At 32.3% G+C, this 18,302-nt stretch overlaps 1 protein-coding gene across 1 annotated transcript in view; it reads left to right on the top strand.

Moving 5' to 3' along the window:
* Positions 1-18,302, top strand: part of LOC129753809 (furin-like protease 1, isoforms 1/1-X/2) — an 83,675-nt gene that overhangs the window by 18,057 nt on the left and 47,316 nt on the right. The window contains exons 4-5 of the mRNA XM_055749658.1: positions 11,135-11,350; positions 11,432-11,560. Of these exons, the coding sequence (XP_055605633.1) occupies positions 11,135-11,350; positions 11,432-11,560 (345 nt within the window). The remainder of the gene's footprint in view (positions 1-11,134; positions 11,351-11,431; positions 11,561-18,302) is intronic.

Below are 18,302 nucleotides of genomic sequence, written 5' to 3'. Positions count from 1 at the left end.
TTTATATGATTGATTAGAAAAAATACGGCCAATTTAAGTTTTCCACTTTTTTAACGGCTAACCCTTTAGAGTTATGCCAAAAGGTAAGTTTAAGTTTGACTTGTATGGATTTCCTTCACTCTCCCCTTCGAATGGCTGAATGACGAAATGATAAATTTGCGAGTCATGCCAAATAAAATATGAATGAAAACCCTGCTTCTTCTTTCCTTTCAAAAACAAAAACGAAATACGCAAAAGAATTTAATTTCTTTGGGTTTACGCTTCGTGAGGGTGAGGATTTCTAGAATATGCCTTCCATTATTATTTTTGCATTTTTTTGGAAATCTTGAAAAAAAAACGGGCAATTTATTTTAAATTTTCCATTTACAAACCGGGCAATATACGGGCTTTTCTGAAAAAATCCAGACAACAGTAAAAAATAATAAGGAGAAAGTGAATAAATAATATTTGCAATCCAATTTTTTGTCGACGCACAGTGACAGTGTTCAATTTCTGTTTAAGTTATACGCCAAAAAAAATTATTTCAGGAAACAAACTTTAACAAATCCGTATTTCTTCGAAAATTTCTATACTGGATTTAGGATTTCTGTTTAAATTTCCAAACAGTGTGAAAAAAACGGGCGAAACTCAAGCAGTTTGCTATAAAATCCAGGCATCAGGGCCGAACCGAACTTGTCGCGGAAATTTCATTGAAAAACCGGCATGTTTGGATAGATCTAACATGCTTATCCCTAAATATGAAAACAATACAAGAGAGTTGATACGACGTTTTTAAGAGAAATTCATATGCGAATTAGCTTTTGTTGTTTCAAAAGTAACACAAAAACAGGTGTTAACATTCAACATCTCGTAAGATTTTTGACTAAATTGTCTCTTCAATTTGAAAACATATTAGTTACCATCATCTTGCACAGAAAGGCTCGAACAAATAAACAAAAGTTTCCCAAAAAATGCAAAACCTGCAAAAATATTCACAAACGAAGGCGGGTTTCCTCGTTTTCGACAGTCAGGTGAAATTTGGACAGCTAGGAATGGGACGAGGACTATTTGAAACCTGAGAGGTGTAGGATCGGTGACACCTCATCGTTTCAGTCAGCTGCTGAGCCGAGAATTCATTTTGCCAACATGGAAAAGCTTCAGAGTGATTTTACGCTTTACAGAGCTTTGGAAACAAGCTTTTCACCCCCGCAATGTGTTTGCTGCCGTCGTCGCCGGGAAGTTTACACATGTTCCGGGTGCGGGATTGGAAGATGTTTCTTCTGCTTTCTCGGTTCGGGAAAAAAGTGCAAAATAATGGGAAAACTTTTTCAATAAACCATTAAAGATGGAAATGCTGGTAACGGGCAAGGATGGCTGTTCTAATCTTTACGAGTTTGAGGTGTGAAAATGGGAGAAACAATTTTCGCCAACTTGCTTCTCAGAACAAAGTCTCGAGATGTGTCAGTGAACTGTTGATGTTCTTCGAAACATCTCATGAAGTTGATTAAATTGGATGGATGTGAGTTTATTTGAATAGTAAAGTTGAACATTTTTCACCAGCGCGATAGAGAAATCAGTTTTGCATGAAAAGTTGATTCTCACCGACATTTTTGACATTTTGAAAATTTGTGGACTTCCCGGCGTTTTCAACGTTCATGACATTTTGGAAATTTTTTACATTCTGAAATTTTTTTTTTGTCAATTTTGACAATTTTGACAATTTTGACAATCTTGACAATTTTGACAATTTTGACAATTTTGACAATTTTGACAATTTTGACAATTTTGACAATTTTGACAATTCTGACAATTTTGACAATTTTGACAATTTTGACAATTTTGACAATTTTGACAATTTTGACAATTTTGACAATTTTGACAATTTTGACAATTTTGACAATTTTGACAATTTGACAATTTTGAAATTATTTACAATTTTGACAATTTTGACAATTTTGACAATTTTGACAATTTTGACAATTTTGACAATTTTAACAATTTTGACAATTTTGACAGTTTTGACAATTTTGACAAGTTTGACAATTTTGACAATTTTGACAATTTTGAAAATTTTGATAATTTTGACAATTTTGACAATTTAGACGATTTTTACAATTTCGGCTATTTTGAGTTAGTTCGATTTACCAGGTTTCTGATTTATTTTTCATTGTCGCTTCTTGATGTTTACACTCCAAGTTTCAAATTCCAAGAGGGATTCTTTATTTTTTCCTGCCTGATTATATGAAAATATTTGGTGAAAGTATATTAATTCTTGTTCACATGAAACATTTGCTGCAGACCTCATCAGTTTCTAGTCCGAAAATGTATCTAGCTAAGTTTTGCTTACATTTCTGAACGAGAATTTAATAACAATCCGATTATTATTAGCAGAACGACAAACAAAAGTTAGAAAGAGACGGTAATCAAAACTTTCCAAAGCTGTTTGCTCAATTGTGAGGGTGGAAGGGAAAAAGGAGTAAAAGTGCTAACAGGATTATGAGGGCTGAAGCGGATTCTCTCTAACCGAAACCGACTGCGGAATATGATAATTGACCACCCTCGAAAAACATTGCTGCAAACAAAGCTCCAAAATTGAACCACATTTCTCCTGGGGGCCTCCTCGCCCTTCTTCTAAAACATTAACCCATTCGTCGTTGTTTTGCCGCCCGAAAATCCTCGCCCGTAATTTTCACCATATTTTATGACCACCGTAAAACTGGCACCGATAACACTGATTAAATTTGCAAACCGCATTTTGGGCCCCGGCTTCTCCTGACAACTTCTCTATCACCAGCGAAAATTCCCCAACTCGTCGCAATCAACGAACCTTCCTGCCTGCGAATCAACGAAAGCTTCAAGCGATAGCCATACAGTTGCTGAAAAGTTATGATCCCCCCCCCCCCCCATTTTGCAATTTTCCTCGTCGAAATTTTCCTAACAGTTCCAAAAAAAGGGGTTTGTGTTATTTTTCTCGCAGCAGCTAAACCCCAATTAGGCTAATTTGAATTGTGCGGAGCAATGAAAATTTTCACCTGTTTTTTTTCTTCGTTTCTATTTCGTTTTGTTTTGCTTTTAACGAGGGAGATACTTTTACCCCACGGTACAGAATTAAGCTGCGAGTCAATTCACTAGACTGTTTAAATCATCTTTTGGCGATAAGTTCAGAGTCGTTTTGATTAATTTTATCGGAATAAAATGATCAAAATTGCTCTTGAGAAACTTTTTTTAAATTTCATCTGCTCGAATAGTGAAACAAACTTGTGGAGAATTTTCTTGGCAGAAATTCCTGTCTTAAAAAAGAGATGAAGAAATGGCACCATTCTGCAGAACAAACGGAAAGGGAAACCCAGCCATTCAGAGTTCGCTAACCTCTCCCTGCGGCAGCCAGAACATTATGGAATCCAGCTTCGGTTCTTGGTGCAATTTAAAAATTTAGTTTCCACAATTGCCAGCAAGATGTTTATCTCTCGAACCGAGATTTTTCCGGCAAGTTTTCACTTCCTTGACAAAAAAAATTAAATAAGTATCACTACCAGACTACCGCTTTTCGCTGTTCTCAGTATGAGAGATGCAACGAGTTCGTTTGCTGCAGCATAAAAGCTTCTGGGTTGGTCTTTTTTTATTCGATCCAGTGGAAAGGAAAATAAGTGCCGGGGCTCCGGGAATGGAAGCAAATGATTTAAGTACTTTTTGTTCGAAACAAGAACCAGACACCAGCGTTTGGAACGTCTTAATTTATATGCATTGGAAAGTCTACCACCAAGGGATTTCCCAATTCGAAAAAGGAATTTTCTGTAATCAAAAATGACAAAAATGACAAAAATGACAAAAATGACAAAAATGACAAAAATAACAAAAATGACAATGACAACAAAAATTACAATAATTGCCAACAATAATAAAAAAATCGTAAATTACAAATATTAATGAATTCAAAGTAAATTATTTATCAATTAAAAAAAATCGGCACAAATTATTTCCAAAAAAAATTTATTTCAAACTTCGAAAAATTACAAAAAAACGAAAAATTATGATGAATAATGCAAAATTAAGAAACACAAAAAGATTAAAAGCAACCGCGAAAGTTGAAGAAAATGACTAAAATGACACAAATGTCTGATAAAAATGAGAAAAAAAACTCAATATATCTAAAAAATTTTTGAAAATAACGTAAAAAATATCAAAAACTAGAAAATTGCTGCAAAACCTTCATAATACCAAATTGAGAAATTGGAAAATTTATTTAGGTGGATTTGAGCCAATTCTTTTTTTTTCAATTTTTCTAATATTTGAAATTTTGTGAGATTATGCTGAATTGAAAAAATTATAATCATAATTGAGACGAAATTAAGACATAATTTAGATGAAATATAACCGAAATTGGAAAAAAAAATGACAAAATGAACATAACATTTCAAAGGTAATTGGAACAAATCTGAGAAAAATAAGTAACAGAATTCAGACCAAATTTGGACGAAATCGATTTAGAATTTTTTTAAATTTCGACAAACTTGAGACAAAAGTCCGACAGGAAATGGAAAAAAATTGAGACAAAATTGAGCCAAAATAATGATAAAATTATGAGACAACTATAAAATAACTGCTAGACTTAATTTAACAAATATAAACAAAGCTAAACCAAAATCGAGAAAACATTGAAACCATGCCAGGATGCCAGAATTATTCCACACAATTCCGGGCTGGACAATTTTATATAAAAAGCTGGCAAAATCTGGGCTCAAATTTGGTCAAAACTTAGAAACTACTCAGCAAAATTAAAAAAAAAAAGTTAAAAAAAATTTCTCAAACTTAATCGAAGAATTTTAAATCGTATTTGCGACTTCCAAAAAACTTTTCATGACTATTTTTATAAAACTTACTATCTTTTGTTTAATTTGCCGAAATAAATAAATCCGGGCCAAATCCGGGCAACCGGAACATTTTATGGTTAGTTTCTTTTTTTTCAGAATGCAATCTCAATTTTATATTTCTAATGTCTTAGTTTTGTCTGAAATTTGTTTTTTTCTGTCTTCATTTAGGGAAAAAACGCAATTTAGAGAAAAAAAAGAGGCGAAACTTAGACCAAATTGACTAAAAATTTTTATAACTTGAAACTAAATCTAGTCAAAATCAAGAAACGTTTTTGATAAAAATTAAAAATAATTAGACAAAATAAATGCATAAATTAAACAAACTTGACACATTTGAATCATTCGGTCAAACAGATAATAAATTGTGTCACAAAAACTTTCAAATTGAGACAAAATTAAGGCATATTTGAGCCGAAATTATGATAAAAATTACGTAAATAGGGCAAAAAAAATTTCACGAATAATTAAATTTACTCATGAAAGTCAGAAAATGGCGCAAAAAAAATAACACAATTGCTAGAAAATTGATACAAAATTCAAAAAAAAATGTTTATGGCAATTTCAAAATGTTCAAAGGATAAAAAATGAGTTAGATATTTAAAAAAATCCAACAAATCTCAGATAAAACTGATACAGCATTGAGATAAAACTGAGACAAAATTAGAATATAATTAACTGAATTTAAAAATTTGCGATGAAATTGAGACGAAATTGTAAAAAAATGAAAGAAAATTTCAGGATGAAAATACCAGAAAAATAATCACTTAATTGAGACAAAACTTTCAATAATAAGACATGATTCAAACAATCTCTAGTCAATATTTAGACATTCTGGCTGGTCTGTTCTGACATAAGAAAATGACAAACCTGACAAAACAAAAGTCACAAATAATAAAAATTACTCATAAAAGTCAGAACAATTGTTACCAAATGACACAAAATTAATATAAACTTGTATAAAAATGTCAAAATTTTTAAAGAATTTAAAATTGTGTTTGATATTTTAAATATTCCAACATGTCTCAGACAAAATTTATACAACATTGAGATAAAATTGAGAAAAAACTGGACTAAAATTTAGATAAATTGAAGACAAAATTGAAAAAAAAACGCAAAAATGGAAAATAAAATCAAAACACAATGGGGACAAAATTTTAGAAAAAATGGTAACAAAATTGAGACAAATTGTGACGAAATTAAGACAAAATTTAAACTAAATGCGACAAACATGAGACTATAGTGAGACATAATTTAAAAACAAAAAACGACAAAATTTATGTTTGACATATTTTAATCCTATACCTACTGAAAAAAAAAATAATGAGAAAAAATTAGACTTAATTTAAATAAAAATGAGTCGAAAATATAACTTACTTGAAACCAATTGAGGCAAAATCAACCTATTTGAAAAAAAAAATGGAAAAAATAGGCAAAGTGGAAATAAAATTAAAGCAGAAATAAAACAAACTTCCCTCATCTGAGCCGAAATTCTGATAAACAGATAATGATTTGTGTCACATTAAGGCATATTCAAAACGAAATTTCCATAAAACTGACCGAAATAGAGCCAAAAAAAGGTATTGATAGAAAAAGGACAAATTTCTTTTTTGGCAAAAAAAAAACAATTTTCACAAAAATATAAAAAATTACATAAACTTTTTTTTGAAGAAATTACTAACCATGGGTTTGTAAAAAAGTTTGTGAGAAAAAAAGTGAAAATAGAGACAATTTAAAAAAAAAACTAAATTGCCGAAAATAACACCAAATCGTATCCAAATTGAATCAACATTGAGACATATGCTGAGAAAAATGAAAAATATTTACGACCAAATTATAATGAAATAAACCAAAAATGAGACAAGCTTTAGAAAAGTTTAACCAACAGTTATTTTACATGAATATTATGTTGGTCAAAATAGCGTGTAAATTAAGTCATAATTAGGAAATATTTCAAAATATTTGAAGCTAATAAATGACACACTATTGAAACAAAATAAGACTAATTTGAGTTCAAATTTGACGAAAAAACCGAGAAATATGGCGACAACTTAAATTGAAATTAAGCTAAAAATAATAATAATACCAAAAACACCCAGTGGCTAGAAATATCATTTTCTTACTTATAATTATCACACATACTCAAAAAATAATAAATCTCATTGATAAAATTAATCGAAACTGCCAAAACAAATCACAATGTAAGTTTCAAATCAATGATATTTTCATTGTAAGTCATTGATAAATTTTTCAAAATGGTGTTTCTTATTCTGAACTAGAAATATACTTCAAAATAATTTCTAAGCAGTCTAGTTTTCAAATTCGAAATAAATTCCCAAAATACAGATTTAGGGTAAAAAAATGAATTCTTAAATAAACGTTAGATCAGGCAAAAAAAAATAAACATGATTCAGTGTTATTAAAATAAAAACAATTGTTTTTTTATTATTCAGTTTAATTAACTATTTTTTTTTACATTTTCAACTGAAGGGTTGTTTGAAAAATTCCACTGTAATGTTTTAGTTTAAAAAAAAAATACTCGCTGTTTTAAATGCGAATTTTTTAAAAAGAAAAATAAATAAAAGGTTTATGTTTTTAGAACTCTAAAATTCAAAATTAAAAAAACATAGATGAACTTATCAACAATATCCATAAAAATTGGAATAGTTTGACACTAATAATCGGTAATTTATTTAAAAATTAGAAAAAAAACTGTACTTTAAATTTCGGGAAATTCATTTGAATATTGAAATAAAATATGAAGATTAAAAGACATGCTTTTTACCATTTCAGAAGGTATTTTTTTTTCAATTAACACGATTTATCATTATCAAAACTTATTTCTCGCGTGAGCTTTCATTACGTCGTATGAAACAGAATTAACACTAAACTGCTGCAAAAGTTATCAAAACAACTTTAAAATTTGTATCTCACGTATAGAATGTGTTGTCCAGACTATAAATATTCTAAATGGAAAAAAGTTGGAACATGTTTATGTCAGTTTTTGTATTTTTTTATTATTAAACTGTTTGTTTACATTTAGTTTCATACGACGTAATGAAAGCTCACGCGAGATTTATAGATTTTAGCTGATAACTCAAAGGAGAAGGATTTTGGTGCTTATGTTTTATTGATTGATTTGGTAGATTTCAGCGTTCTACACTCGAATCTTTCGTCACATTTGGATTATCACATTTAGTTTAGGTGATATGGAGTTTTAAAATATTTCAGTTTTAAGTGAAATCAATTATTGATAACTGATTAACTATCAAACCTACATTGAGGAAACCTGATTCTAATTTTTTTCGTTATACTTCATTCAATTAAGAAAAAATATTTTGAATCAAAAATTTTTTTATGATGATGATGCATGATCTAAAAAATTGAAATTCAACAGTTTAAAAAAAATAGAAAAATATGATTAAGTATAAGTATTTCTGAAATTACTGCAGAAAGTTGAAAAAAAACATGATGTAATTTAACAAATTTGTTGAAACCTGTAAAACGATTAGATTTATGCTTTTAAAAATAACTAAAGTTTAATTTGGTTTAAAACTTTTTAAAAATTCGTTAAATGAGGAAAAGCAAACAAATAGAAAACTTCTATAACTTTTAGCTTAGCTTAGCTTAGCTCGATTGACTACTCACATCCACCTTAAATCATTGAACTCTAAACTATTTGTTGTAATTTGCCATAGGAAACAGTGAAACACAAATTGTGCACATTTTTTGTTTTAATCCAATATTTATATTTTGAATGCAATTCTTTATCTAAATTGAATAATTTCGAATTCCATGATCGCAGGCGTGGCTCAGTAGAACAAGTTCCACATCGCCAATGGTTGCTTCTCCGTTATTGACCAAGGCCATCAATTGTGCACAAGGGTCAAAAGAATGATTCTTGGGAATAGGATCATTCTCAATGTACAAAACTGATGCTCTCTCTTTTAAAACATCAATAACGGCGCCGGCCACGTCCTAGTAGTCAATAGATAGTAAGGAAAAATAGAGAAAGGGATGAAAGACATAAATTTGCGCCTTAGGACCGAGGTCACCTCTGCATCCTAGCAATTAATTTTGTTGGGAAGTGTGGGTAAAAGGATACGATCTGGAAACACTTTTGACGTGTGCATGGATCTGTCTTTTCTCAACCTGTTTTCCTAATGTTCCCTTAATAGTATTATATTTCACAAATACTGCTTATTTGTATCTCTTTATAGAACATCATGAAAATACTTTTGCATCGAAATTAGATGAGCTACGGTCTATCTGCGATCCCTACTGGCTAATGCATAATAATTGCACAGTGAAATAACGAATGAAAATTTCATTTATAACATATTTAGATTTGCCTCAATTGTCTTTTTCTATTTTCTACCTAGCAAGCTTTTTGTTGAAGTCAATATTCAATAATAAAACTTCTGAAGAATGATCAAAACTGATTTTGAGTTAATTTGTGTTTCTTCTTAAAATGGCAAAAAATTTCATATTGAGTCTACCTTTGCTTACGCTTTCCAAACTTCTTTCAAAAAATAGAAAACTTCTATAACTTTTTTCGCAGAACTCAAAATTAAAGTTGATAATTGATTTAAAACTTTTATTTTAAAATGTTATGTTTGTGTTTTAAAGTTTTGTTAAAAAAGTGCAGAACTTTCTTTAATAATTTCAACTTATTTTCAAAACTTATTGCAATAACTGATAGAAATTTAAGAAGCGAATGAATTCAGAATTTAAGACCTCTATAAAATAATCAATACAAACAAAAAGCAACTGATAGAAAAATTGCATATTCAGATTCAGGGCACCCAAATTAGTCAAAACTACGTTCCAAATTCATTAAACTCGAGAAAACTAAAATTTGGTGTCTTGGGTAATTTTTCACAACCTTTTCAAATGTTATTTTGGGTATTGAAAAGAACAAGGAAAAAAATTGATTGAGGTATATTGGTTTCTTGAAGAATATTTCATATGAGCATAACATTCGTAATGACATATCATAAACTATTTTTTTAAATCAAATTTTTTTATAATTTTAGTAGAGGATATCAGTTTTAAGATTTGATTTGCTAATTTTGTGGACCATCGTGAGATATAAACACCTGGTACATGGTGTCCACCTTGTCGTTGTACAAAATTAGTATTCGATGAATTAATTTTTAAGTTAAAATGGATCGTTTCAAACTCCGTTCTTGTTGAGTAAATGACACTTCTTAAAAAAACCCCGTTTTAGAGGTGAGGTAGGATTTTTTTAAGTCGAGTTTAGAGTTTTAATATAAAGGGTTAACAAATCGAAATTCACACTTAGAAATAAGTTTCAATTCGTGAACGTCATTTAGTAACGCAAAATGAAATGTCTCAAGTATAGGATGATTTAAGACTAAATTCCGCCGGAGGCAAGCCAAATTTCTGACTTGCTTGTTAACACTTATTTTTAAACATATTTTAAGATCAAGTAAGTTCCCGATACTACGGTACAAATCTCCATGGGAGGGGTGGGGGGTTAAACCCTCAACATCCCCCCTCCCCCCGTTTGCACGGTCTTGACTTCCAGTAATATGGTTAAAGTCTCGTAATCATTCAATTTTCAGATAATCAAAAAATGCAATTTATTTTCATTTTTTTACACCCTTAAAAATTTCAAAATTTAATTAGGTATAAATTTTTCATAATTATGATTAAATTAAGCCACAGGTCAGTTAATTCGAACAAACCACGAAACCCAGTGAAAGAGCGATTGAAAATGTAATTTCTATCAACCCATTCCTGAGACTGGGGCCAAACATTTGGCCCCGAAAACCGCAACGTTCAAACCAGAAGACCACACGCACCGGCTAGAAATAGTTGCACAAATATTCGAATCTTGCCACAAGCTGGTTGATCGAACGGTGGGGCAGGATGACCTGACTCGATTGGATTTCCGCTGTCAAGTTCAAAACCACTTGCCCGGCTGGCTTGGAGTGCAAATATTTGCAATTTGACACGGTACCATTTTGCGCTAATCGAAATTTCGCCCTCCCAGTTCAAACTATCGGTTCTTGTTTCGGAACCTGCAGAAGGTCCTCGTAATTCTAAAATCATACACTTACTCCCACGGATAGCTTCCAGGGAAGGGGAAACGGAAATAGCTATTAGTGTGAACCGCTGACAATTGCGACAATATTGAGCCTCGCGACACTTGCTTCTGTTCTAAATTTAAACACAATTCCGTCCTAGTCTATCCAAAGTAATTTACTTGGTCCCTGCCAATGCGAACTACATATTCCGTTTGCTTCCCACTTTCATTTCAGATCCTGGACGAGTACTTCCACTTCGAGCATCAGCATGTGCACAAACGCTCGGTGAACCCCTCGGCACACCACCAGAAACGCCTGGAGTTAGATGACCGGGTTCGGTGGGCTCAACAACAGCGGGCCAAACGGAGAACCAAGCGGGACTTTCGGCCCCTAAAAGCACCCTTTCTGATACAGCTCAACGATCCAAAATGGCCCGAAATGTGGTACCTGGTAAGCAAATAGGATTCTAGTTGTTGGCAGCCTGCGCAAAATTGGTCATTTTCTAAATTGGATATCTTACCCCCATTTCAGAACCGAGGTAATGGGCTGGACATGAATGTGATACCGGCGTGGCGGGAAGGCGTCACCGGAAAGGGCGTCGTCGTCACCATTCTGGACGATGGCCTGGAGTCGGACCACCCCGATTTGGAACACAATTACGTAAGGGAACACTTGTTTTCTTTTTTTACCACTAAAAAAATTTAATTAGTAGAAATGCACGCACCCACTTCGTTTCGGTTTAGATAAAAAATCTTCTTCAAGGAAACTGACAAATTAAAAACTTACAAACGAATTGACAATTTTATCAAGAATGCGAGTAAAGTTCGAAATATTCCGTCGTAAAATGAAAAGCAATTATTTCAAAAAATTAATCCTCGCAGTAAATGACTTTTACCTATGTTCTTCCGAAAACAAACAGCTCAAAGAAAAATAAACATTGAGGAACAAAAGTGATAAAAAATAAATTTGAGTCAGCAAAAACTCATCAAACATCGCTCAACCTGTTTGTGATGATGTGTAATTTGCATACTTTTTTTTACCGTACCCGGCCTCCCAAGTTTTTTCCAATTGATGGATTTTTTTTGTGTTACAATACATCAAGCGTTTTTGTTGAGCGTTTTCCGGAATATGCTTTTTCTCTCATCTGCTCTCTTTCTGTGGTGCATTTCCTTTATTTTTTTTTTGCGGATTCGAAAAATTAATTTCCATCTGCTCTGTTCGGCCGAAACCGATACCGATACCGTGTTGGTATCGTTTTTTTTTGTATCTATTTTTGTAGAAAATTATTGAAACATAAATCCGCAGCAATTAAACCTGCTGGAATCGATTCGGGTCTTTTTTACCGACTGTGTCATCGTACAGGATTCGAAATGAAGTATCCCAGTCAGAGGGGTATATTTAAGTGCATAATAGCTGCTTTCGGAGAAACACGCATTTAAGTTTTCCCGTTTAAGAGTTTCCGATTGAACTCGTAAAAGTACAAACATAAAATTATATAAATCTGAAAAATTCATCTAATATTATTTTGAAAAATAAGGAGGACTATACAAATTCACATTTAAGAAAAAATCTAACAATTTTATGAATTTATCCAGCTTCAACCCTCGCATCGAGAAGGTACATTTTGAGTCGTATAGACCCTTTCCCAAAAGGATTGCTGATGGATTTAAGAACATTGAAAGTTTCGACTTCTGTAAGCTTTCTTTCTGGCCTCAATTGTTTTATTTTTATTCAACTTGGGTTTAAAATGTTTTCAAAATTTCAAAAATTATCAACGGATTTCGTTATGGACGGATTTCACATCAAATCGACACGAAGTTGGCATGACCCTCTCAGAATTCAATGAATCTTTGTGGGCATAAAGATTGTTAAGCGTGTAAAAACTGCGCAACTTGGCGGCCCCGTCGGAAAGCGATCCAGAAATATGTAAACAAGAACGGGAAAATGAAATAGAAAAGAAACCGGCAAAAGTTTATTGATTTGGATAGCGTGCGTAGCAAAGGGCAGTTTACAAATAGTTGAGTTTTTCGAGTGATTAAAAGGCAGCGATTAAAAGGCAGGAAGTAATTTACTATCATCCTTAAAATTGTATATACTTCAAGGCAAATCATAAGTGTGAAAATAGATAACACAAGAAACGTTCCCTTAACATATATTAATACAAATAGGTCACTTCTAGTGAATCTCAATACACTCAGTACTAAATTTCGTAACAGAGGTTTCGAGACTAAATAAGCGAAAATATAGTCGTTCGTTTCGTGAGTACCCGAGTAGAATAAAACTAAATGTTAGATTGATTGAATATTGTATAAAATTTATAATACTCAAGAACAAAAACAATTTTAGCTTCAAGCTACTAAAACTTAAGACGCTGCTTTGAGGATTATTTTCTTTTCCCAACAAAGATCTAACCTAGTAAAGCAGCTTGGCTTACTAGTTTTCCCAAAAAAAATCTAGACTAACATTTCAAAAGGGCCAAACTTTTCAGACAAAAATTTTATTAACACTTTAAGCTCGAAAAAAAAACAATTCCCACACAAATGTGGTTCATGAGAGAATTTTGGAAAAATGATTGAATTTTAAGAAAGAAAAAAAACTAAGTTCTTTTTTTAAATCCCAAACTGAAAAAAATGCATTTAAAACATTAAAACCATTTTCCCATTAAATGCCTTTTAAGAATTTGATGAAATTTTTTCCAAGCCGAGTTATTGTAAGGCCTCCAAATCGTCCATACATTGCAACTTAAGAATTTTTAATGAAAACAATTTTTTCTAAGAAAACATTTTTCATGATTTTTTTTGAATAATCTAATTATTATTTTCAGTGTAGATTTCAAAAACTGCTTAGTTTAATTGGTTGTACTGATTTCGAAGAAATAAGAGCTTCGATTGTTATAATTGATGGAAAAAGTAAGTAGTAATCCTCCACTGAAAAAAAAAAATGCAAATGCAAAAAAAAATTAAAGACGTTTTAAAAAAAATGGCCATCTGAGAATTTGATGACTTTTTTGTGGTGGTGGGGAAAAATGTGGTCTACAACTCTTCTGACCATCGCAAGCTTCTCTTAAGAAAAAAAAGTTTTACGTGTGCACGGTCATAGAAACAAAATCATCAAATTCTGGGATGGTGTTTTTTGGGAAATTGGGTTTTAGTTTTAAAAATGCATTTTTCTCAGTGTAGGAATTTAATTTTTTTTTGCTCAATATTTTTTCAAAAAATTCAATCATTTTCGTAAATTTCACCTTTAGACTACATTTGTGTAGGAATTTTAATTTTAGAGCTTAAAATTTTCATAAAAAGTTGGATTGAAAATATCGGTCCTTATCAAATGTTAGTGTAATTTTTTTTTGTTTGGGAAAACTAAGTATGCCAAGTGCGTACACACCTAAAGTTTCATTCAACTCTGAGATGGTCATGCCAGATACTGTGTCGAGTTGGCTCGAAATCCTTCCATGCTTAATTAAATATTTTAAAGGAAATCTAGACCAATGGAAAGCCAGAATTAATTGAAAAAAAATAGGAAGTAAATAAAAAAAAAGTTGTTAAATTCCGTTTTGGAGGAAGAAGACCACTTGACATAGAAATATGAACTTAATTTGGGGCTGTGCAGCTGAAACGCACCTACAACGATTGAAAATTTAAAAAATAAAGCTATCAGGTCCTCAAAACTATACTCGATACTTGGCTGGTGAGTGGTTTTGAGGCCTTGGAAGGTTCCTGTTATGGTTTGGGGCCCCTCCCTCTCTCTGGAAGCGGGAAGGGGGTCTTTAACAGAAAAGACAAAAGTTTGCATAACTCGATAACCGATCAAGCAAACGATACCAAATTTGCTATAGGAGAGTATTTTTGTACGAGGAATATTTGGTACTCCTCATTCCTCCCTGTGGGGAGAGAGAAAAGAGGAGGGGGTCTAGCTTACAATTTTTTGAATCACTCGTGAACTAAAAGTCATGAAGAAAAGTTTGCGAAAAAAAACAATTATAATAGGAGTTATAGTCATTTGAAGTTCAAAAAATGTCCTCTGACCCTCTCCAGTACAAATAGTGTTAATAGTTAGTGAAATAAGAGAGAAGAAAAGAAGAGCGAAATAGTGTTAAGAGAAGTAGTTCTATGATTATCAGAGACCCCCCCAAGCAACCAAAAGTTCGGATAACATTCCTCTATCAGGTTTAATCAGCTTTTTTTTTTTAAAAACGAACACAAACACATACAGGATCTCAATGAAACTTGATGTTTCCTCGAAGAGATTCCTTTTTCTTAACTCTAAACGTGCATCTTTCGAGGATATGATGGCTAGCATTTACAAATGCTAAAACCACCAACACACAGAAAGTGTACTATGTATGCCGTGACCGGGATTCGATCTCATACCCGCTGGCTTAGAAGACATGAAGGCTATCCTCTACGCCACGGGCTGCGGCAAAATCGAGTATGCTAATACAACTTCTTTTCAGCTCAATTTTTAAGTAGTTAAACGAACTTTAAAGTTGAAAAAAAGTTCGCATAAATCACCAAACAACTTCTAACCAGCTTCAAAATCCACTTTATAGGCAGCATAAAAAATCGAAAAAATTACTCTTCCGCTCCTTCAGTTGCCTTCTCCAGTCTGCTATTTTGATACATATTAATCAACTTTATTTGTTACTAACGTACATTACATTTAAAAAACATGTTCTTAACAAGCCTCGAACCCGAGCTCACCGCTTGAAAGTTGAGATCCATACTTGTTGCCCTATATGAACATCATGAGTAGGCAACGATTTTACTCGATGTGATGATGATGATGATGATGTGATGCTACTTGATTTTGAAAAAATGAGAAGTACGTAACAAGTAGATTGTTTTTCTTCATACAAACTTTAAAGTTCCCAAAAAGTAGAAACAGAAACCAAAACAGTACTTTAAAGCTTTTTTTGAGTATTGGCTGAACTTGATAAAGAATGAAGTTCCATGGACCTCGAAAAAGCATTTTGAACAGCAAAAAAGTTCCACAGAACTTTTGTATAGCTATATATGAACTTATTAGTTCGTTCCTTAAGTGATATTCGAACTTTTGGTTGCTTGGGCCTCCCTCCTGGGAAGATAGGAATGGGGAGTGGCAGTTTTATACATTTTTTTTGCGTACCTCGAACACTTATCAAGTTATTGGAACCGAATTTGACACGGAGAGATATTTGGGTACGCAAAATATTTCCTATGTGATTTTGAACATTCCTCTTTCCTTCTAATGGGGAGATACAAAGTTCCAGAGGGGGGTCCTATACATTTTTTTTCAACACTGGACTAAAAAGAAAATGGAACCGAATTTGGTAGGGAAAAATATTGGGATACCGCCAATATTTCAAAAATTATTTGGAACATTCATTTCAATGAGGAAACAGGAAGGCAGAAGACATTTTTTACATAACTCTAAAAACTTATCAAGCTAATCAAACCAAATTTGGCATGGCGAAGTAGGTGAATACGTTAAAGATTTTAATTTTAGACCCATCCAGTTTTCCAGTCGAAGGCTGAGGTGCGGGGTGGGTCTTCCATATATTTTGTTCTGGTTAACTTGATCACTAATTCAATGAATCCAAATAAGCAATAGAAGGGTATTTGAGTACAAAAAGTGTGTTCATGATTAGTTGGCACCCCCTCCCCATCCTTATTTAGTCGGAACGTATAACGGGGAACTCTTGAATTATTCGTGCAAATGGATACAAATTTGGCATGGGAATGTATTTGGCTAAGAGATGTTTTTATGATTATTCAAAACACTTCTCTTTTCCAGTGGGAAGAACGAAGAAGATAAAGAGAGATTTTTTGTCATATCTTGAGAACTCATAAGGCAAATGAAATCAAATTTTATCAAAGGCCCCGCCCGCTTTACAATTTTAAGGTTCCATTAAAATATTTGTTGCGTATCTCAAGAACTAATGATGCATTTTTTTTTGTATAGCTCAAAAACTGATCAAGAAAGTGAAAGCAAATTGGCTATGGAAGAGTTTTCCGATACGAGAAATGCTTCTTCCCAAACGAGGTTTATAGAACAACACGAGAATTTATCAAGCAAGAGGAACCATATTAAACGTGAAAGCAGGGCCGTAGGAAGAACCGATTCATGGGGGGGGGGGGGCTTTAGTGACTTATTTTACCTGTAATTTTTTGCCCAACAATTCACGAATACAAAAAAAAACTTACCCAAGTAACACAAAGATCAAGCCAATTGGCTTTTTGAGTTATAATATTGTTGTATGAAGACTTTTCGATGGTATCCAATTTTTAAAACGGTTTTATTCTAACATAGGAAATGCTTCATTTATTGTGTGTTTTAAAAGAGCTCTGAAAGTTTTGCTAAAGCTTGAATAAAACACTATCTTAATAATAATTAAATTATGTTTGTAACTATATGATTATTCATTTTTAAGTACTTTGACATTAAAAGTTTTCGTATTAAATCGTAACTTCAGAAAATTGGCCCTAAACCTGAACGGTAAGCTAAATTTGCTTTCAACGATGGTTTAAACCTTCGAATTTGTTTGAGAGTCTGGTAGATCAAACTTAGTTGATTTGGGCACAAAAAAAAGCTTTTTTAAGAGAGTCTTGCTTTTCTTAAAATAACATTTCTATACTCAAATCAAACAAGCCCAATCTTCCAAACTATTTTGTAAATTTTGAAATTTTTAACTTTGATGAAAAAACAAATGAAATTTTCAAAAAAAAAAATGTAATAGATAAAAATCATCAGACTTTCAGATCAAACTTTCTTGATGTAAACTTGAACCAAAATATTGATTTCAGTTCTAAATTTGGCTTCAAAAAAACCTGCAAAATTAACACATTGCAGATCAAATACGAGATATCTCGTTTTTTTTCATTTGCCGCTAGTATGCTCCATTAAAAAGCAAAATTCAAAAGCTATGCATCAAATAATGAAACCTTCAAAATTTAACCCAACACTTCCCGTTCCTAAAGTATCTATATTGCATAAGCAGAAATTTGTGTATTAATTTCTGAAACATAAAGTGCCGAATTTTTGTGTCCTTTATGTGTTAATAGTGTTAAAACAATACACTGGGAAAATATAGAATTTTGTGCAGATTTTTCAGGTGTAATGCTTAACAGCAAATATTTTTTATACAGAATCGATTCCATAATGAAAATCCTATGGATGATTTTTTGAAAGAAAATTTGAGTTTTGTAGATAAAACAAAGCAAGGCCGTGCGAACGGGGGGGGGGGGGGGGTTAGGAGTTTAACCCCCCCCCCCCCCTATGAGGATTTTTTTAAGTAAAATTATCATCAAAGTAACGAAAAATTACTTGATTTTAAAATGTATTTGAAAGTAAATGTTAACAAGCAAGTCAGAATTTTTTCTCGCCTTCGGCGGAATTTAGTCTTAAATCACCCTTGGCTTGAGAC

The sequence above is a fragment of the Uranotaenia lowii genome, chromosome 3 (genome assembly GCF_029784155.1).
Source record: "Uranotaenia lowii strain MFRU-FL chromosome 3, ASM2978415v1, whole genome shotgun sequence".
Taxonomy (NCBI): domain Eukaryota; kingdom Metazoa; phylum Arthropoda; class Insecta; order Diptera; family Culicidae; genus Uranotaenia; species Uranotaenia lowii.
Note: the sequence above shows the minus strand (reverse complement) of the source record. Positions and strands in the feature narration are given on the sequence as shown.